General features: G+C 40.0%; 1 protein-coding gene across 1 annotated transcript; it reads right to left on the bottom strand.

Annotated features, from left to right (window-relative positions):
* Positions 1–399: 399 nt before the first annotated feature.
* Positions 400–4,558, bottom strand: IL22 (interleukin 22). The gene is made up of 5 exons (XM_039245609.1): positions 4,373–4,558; positions 3,886–3,951; positions 3,621–3,764; positions 2,638–2,703; positions 400–477 (listed from the first exon to the last, which is right to left on the bottom strand). The coding sequence occupies exons 1-5, from the start codon at positions 4,556–4,558 to the stop codon at positions 400–402; spliced, it is 540 nt and encodes a 179-aa protein (XP_039101540.1).
* Positions 4,559–4,892: the final 334 nt, after the last annotated feature.

The raw sequence follows: 4,892 nt of genomic DNA, 5'->3' as shown, positions 1-4,892 counted from the left end.
AATAAAATGTGTACTTACAACAATAAATAAATTCATAAATATAAAGTATTGATTATGGAAATGAAGTTATTTAAGGGTTTTCTTCCTAAAGGAATGAGAAGTAATATTTTTTATGGAAATAGACAATTGTTTTAAAAAATAAATTTCTATATGTAAAACACCAACCACAGTAAAATTTTATCAATAATTCTCATTAAGTTTGGAAGGTCTATCTTCTGGTCCTATGGACACAGGTGACATTGTTCTCTTTTTTAAGATAAGCAGGGGTTTACTGAGAATCCACCCATGATTATAAAGTTTGACTTCCCATTTTCCTTTTGGTGAAAAAAACCTTTAAAGGATCTTGTTATTTCTAATGGGTAAGAAGGGCTAGTCATCCATTTTCCAGCTTTGCTCTGTTCAATTACAGGCATTTCTCAGGGCCATAAACAGCAAATCCAGTTCTCCAATTACTTTGATCTCTCCGTTCTCTCCAAGCTGTAAAAATAAGAACACATGAGTATTTGAGCATTCATACCATACTTTTTAAAGAGGAACAAATTAGAAAAATATGGTTGGGTTGCTGAGGACAAAAACCAAGCTTTTGCCTTTTGTAAAACGAAACAATAACAATACCCTTTTCGCAGAATATAACATGATTTGCCACAGACCTTAAAATTATGGCTAACTGAACTTTAAGGGCACCAACAGGCATCAATCTCAGTTGCAGCTACACTAATGAAGCTGTTTAAAGCCACTTCCTAACCAGAGCAAGCAGATGAAAGCTGTGCAGGCATCTGTAGGACCGAAGGCCCCCATTATGCTTTGCCCTGCCTCATTGCCTCACAGCAGTCTAATGGCCACCTAATTATAACAGCTCAGCTCACACAGCTTTGTACCAAAACTATACATCTACCAACACATGTGGGTTTTTTCTGTTCTTACCTCCTTCACAAAGGGGAAAAACAACAACAGGTTTTCACTTTTATAGGTAAAATACCAAATAGGTCCCATCCAGCTGTTTTAATTAGTAGAAAGTCAGATACACATTATAACACCGCTTTTCTCCTCTTCCTTCCAAGCAGTATGTAAATGAGGTTTTCAAACTCCATAAGAGAAAGAACCCAGATTCAAGTTCAAAGCATTCTCCTCTGAAATTCATCTAATCTATTAAATTTGCTCTAGATTATTTCGAGGAAAACCTTAAGCCATCACTGTCCTCTCTGCTTTGTTCTCCTTTCTCTTTCTGCCATCTTCCATCATTCCACCTTTCTATACTTTGACATAACACCAAGCGATTTTTATTATATCTCAAAGACTCCCAAGACTATAAAGAATGTTTAAAGTTATCTTGCCCTACTGTGATCCATTCTACCACAGCCTGCTCTGTGGCTGTACCTGCAGTGACAGAGACATAACACCTCCAAGACTGTCCTCCCATTTCAGCCAGTGGTGACCAGTTATCTCTGGGGTTGAGCTTCCTCTGAGTAATGTTTCTCTCTTGCCTATGCTCTTTGGAGCTATGGGGTTTAAAAAAAAAAAAAAAAAAGCATAACCACTCTTCTACATGGCACCCCATTGCAAGAGTTGATTCATTAAATCATGATTAGGAAGATATACTTTTTTTAAAAGAAACATCAAGGTGGAAAAAAAGGAAAATTTAGGTTACACCCGTTGGTGAAAATTCCATCAGCTAGAGCTTTCATGCTTCTGAGGTTTAACTGTACCTGCCTACAGAAGCATCACTTTCGCTGCTAGTAATCATTCCACTGGCTTTTGAATGAGTCACAATTGCTTGTCTGAGTTTTCTACTATTGTTCCCCAAATAGGCCATGTGACAGTATCATTCACTGTTCAAATATACAGTAGCCTACATAAGATAAATGCTCACTGGGGATTTGTTGAGGGATGAAGAAGACCAGAAAGGAAGGGGAAGAGAGGAAGAAAAGACAATTCCCAGTTCAGATTTCCATTCACTATAATAAGTCCATTACTAACATTTTCATTTTATTTGAAACTGTATAAAAGAAATTAGAGGTTGCTCACTCTTATTTTTAAGTTAAAATCTATAGCTGTTGGGTATTGTATTATGATAATTGAATATAAATATCAATCATTCCGGAAATTCATCCCATATATAAGTCCAGCTCTTTTGTTATGATTGCTCTGGGCTTATCTCTCCAAGTTTTAAACCGTCAAATCAATGACTTCAAAAATCACCTCAAATAAATTTTCCCCCAGATGCTTTTCTGGCTTCTGAACAGGTGCCTATTCAGATTACATGAATTAGTGGGAATCTCAAATTTCCCGAAGAATTAATAATACTAAAACTAACACAAATTGCTGCTCAAAATAGTGTTGCATGGAATTCAGGAGATCTGCGTAGTATCCCTGGCTCTGCTACTGGCCACGCCCAGAACATAGAGTGACGAGATTAGAGGACCTAATTTCCCAGCCAGTTCCAGGATTCTATCATTTGCAAAATTAGGAAGTTTATTTATAAATATACAGATGCATCTAATTATATACACCTAAATAATCAACCCAATGGTAGGCAAATCGAGTAAAAAATTATACATAGGGGGGGAAAAGGAAGAAAACAAAATAACGTGTGTCTCTCCTATTTAATGATTTAGCATTGATAGTTATTAGTAGTACCTTTTTCACTGTGTCCTTCAGATTTTGCACATTTCTCTGGATATGCTGGTCATCACTGCCAATATGCTACAAAATGAAAACCAAAGCACTTATTTTAACACTGTTGTACTGAAGCTTTATGAACTTCAGTGTCCCTAACTGAGATGCGTTATAATACACCTGGAATTAAAGTTCTTAGCAATTTTACCCACAATGACCTAGATTTCACCAGTGACCTAGATTTTCAGAGCTCTTGAATTCCCTTGGACACCAAAATCCAGTCATTTCCCTAACATGGCACCTCTCTTCACCTTTGGGAAATCCTACTGAGGTTTCAGTGTGTGGCAAAAGTGGAGTGGTTTATGCAAATTCTTTGAAGAATGAAACCCTAACTCTACCTCATGAAAAATGCATTCTCAGAACAAGAAACGAACATAAAATATGTCTTGGGTGAACAGAGGGCCCTCCTTAATCAACACTAGGATCCTTCACTTCACCCAGTCCACTCCATCTTTTTTCAAAATTTTAAATGTTCAGAGTCATCAAGGTCACACACCTCCGACTTTGTCACTTCTTGCGGCATCCAAAGGGCAACCGTGTTTGCCCACCCAGCAACGAACATTAAATCTTCTCGTTACCCTTTCTCTTTCCCATCCCTTCCATCTATACTCAGAGGATCCATTTCCACATGTAGGTATTTTTCTCTACAGCTCCCGACACCTTTCTCTTCTCACATAACTGAAGTTGCTTTTTCCCAGGGGAACAAAAGAGCCCTCTGTGCTCTTGTCTTCCAGACCCCCTTCATCACCATAAGTTCCAAACGTGACTCAATTAAAGCAAAAACACTCTGACTCCAAATTACTCCTGTAATGGTGTTGCTGAGGCACCTCCTGCTGCCAGCATGGGGAGGGGCAGTGAGGGTGGGCATGGAAGGGTTCTAAAGGGAAGTTGGGGCAGGGGGGAAGGCTAGGAGTGGGTGGGGTTGGGCTAGGAGAAGAACTCACACATTGGCTTAGTTTGTTGCTGAGCCTGGCCAGGAAGGGAACCACCTCCTGCATATAGGGCTGGAATCTATCAGATTGGGGGAACAGCACTTCTTCAAGGGTAAAGTTCAGCACCTGCTTCATCAGATAGCAGCGCTCTCCCATCTGCAGGCAAAAGTGAAACAGCAAGGGTCATGTTAGAGGGCATCCAGAAGATCCAAACCATCATCACCACCCAAACATCTATGGACGACACATTGCCCTGCTCATCATGACTATGGCTTACATTGACTTCCTGGAACAGTTTCTCTCCAATGAGACGAACATCTGTGTTGTTATCTGCCAAACTGGCCTGGAAAAGAAGAAAAGACTAAGTGCCTGGACATCGGGGAGATAGGAGAAAAATCCGTGAGTATAGATGCATTCTATCCACTCTTCCCAGAGAAGCCCCATGAAAACTAACGAAAGAACTCAGAAGTGTGCATGAGTTTAAAAGTGTGCACAGAAGAGTAAAGGGAAAAACAAAAGTCAGGTGGGCTAATAAACGGATTTTTTTGGAGTAAAACTCAACATGCGTATCCTCAAGGCTAAAATGGAAGGTCTTCTGGGAAAGCCCAATCTCCAAAATGTCTCTAAAGAGACATAGAAAATAATCTCTGGTCTGCCAGCGAGGATAGATGATGGGTTCTTAAAGATTTGAGTAGTGTTCTGGAGAAAATTTTAGGAACTATCAGGTTCCAAGTAGATAGATATGAAAGAGAAAGTCTGAGTACCTCCTTAGCCAACATGAAGGTGCGGTTGGTGATATAGGGCTGCTGGAAGTTGGACTTGTCAAGCCTGCAGTGTGAACTGATGGGCACAGCCGCTCCTCCCTGTGCCCACAGGGCAATGAGAAGGAGGCAGCTAGCGGCCAGAGATGCCATAAGGGAAGAGCTCACAGATTTCTGCAGGGAGGCCATCGCAGACACCTCTAACTTAAATGGCGACTAGAAAATGAGAACCTGTATGGAGAGAATAAGAAGCAAGATTATAAGGGAAAACAATTAGGTATCAAGAAGTATCATATTAAACGAACCCATCATACCAAGTTTGCTGAAACACTTACCTGTTTCAACGATTCTGCTTGTGAGGGGAAGGGAAAAGCTACTGCTTTTATAGCCCCCAGAACGGTTTTTTTTTTTTTTGTAAAAAATATGACATCAGCAATTATCTATTTTCCAGTACAGTCTTCTGAGAACTACCTAACCACCACAGGAGCCCACAAAATGCTACCTCCTATTTTTCCCACCCCGA

Source organism: Hyaena hyaena, unplaced genomic scaffold (assembly GCF_003009895.1).
Source record: "Hyaena hyaena isolate Hyena2069 unplaced genomic scaffold, ASM300989v1 scaffold_262, whole genome shotgun sequence".
Taxonomy (NCBI): domain Eukaryota; kingdom Metazoa; phylum Chordata; class Mammalia; order Carnivora; family Hyaenidae; genus Hyaena; species Hyaena hyaena.
The sequence above is the reverse complement of the archived record's forward strand: the minus strand, read 5'-3'. Positions and strand labels throughout refer to the sequence as shown.

What these genes read in the sequence shown, in the direction of transcription:
- IL22 (XM_039245609.1), bottom strand. Translation starts at nt 4,558, where the DNA reads ATGGCCTCCCTGCAGAAATCTGTGAGCTCTTCCCTTATGGCATCTCTG. An exon ending in AACTGTTCCAGGAAGTCAAT is followed by an intron (nt 3,765 to 3,885) that starts GTAAGCCATAGT and finishes TTTTGCCTGCAG; the next exon opens with ATGGGAGAGCGCTGCTATCT. An exon ending in GCAACAAACTAAGCCAATGT is followed by an intron (nt 2,704 to 3,620) that starts GTGAGTTCTTCT and finishes TTCATTTTGTAG; the next exon opens with CATATTGGCAGTGATGACCA.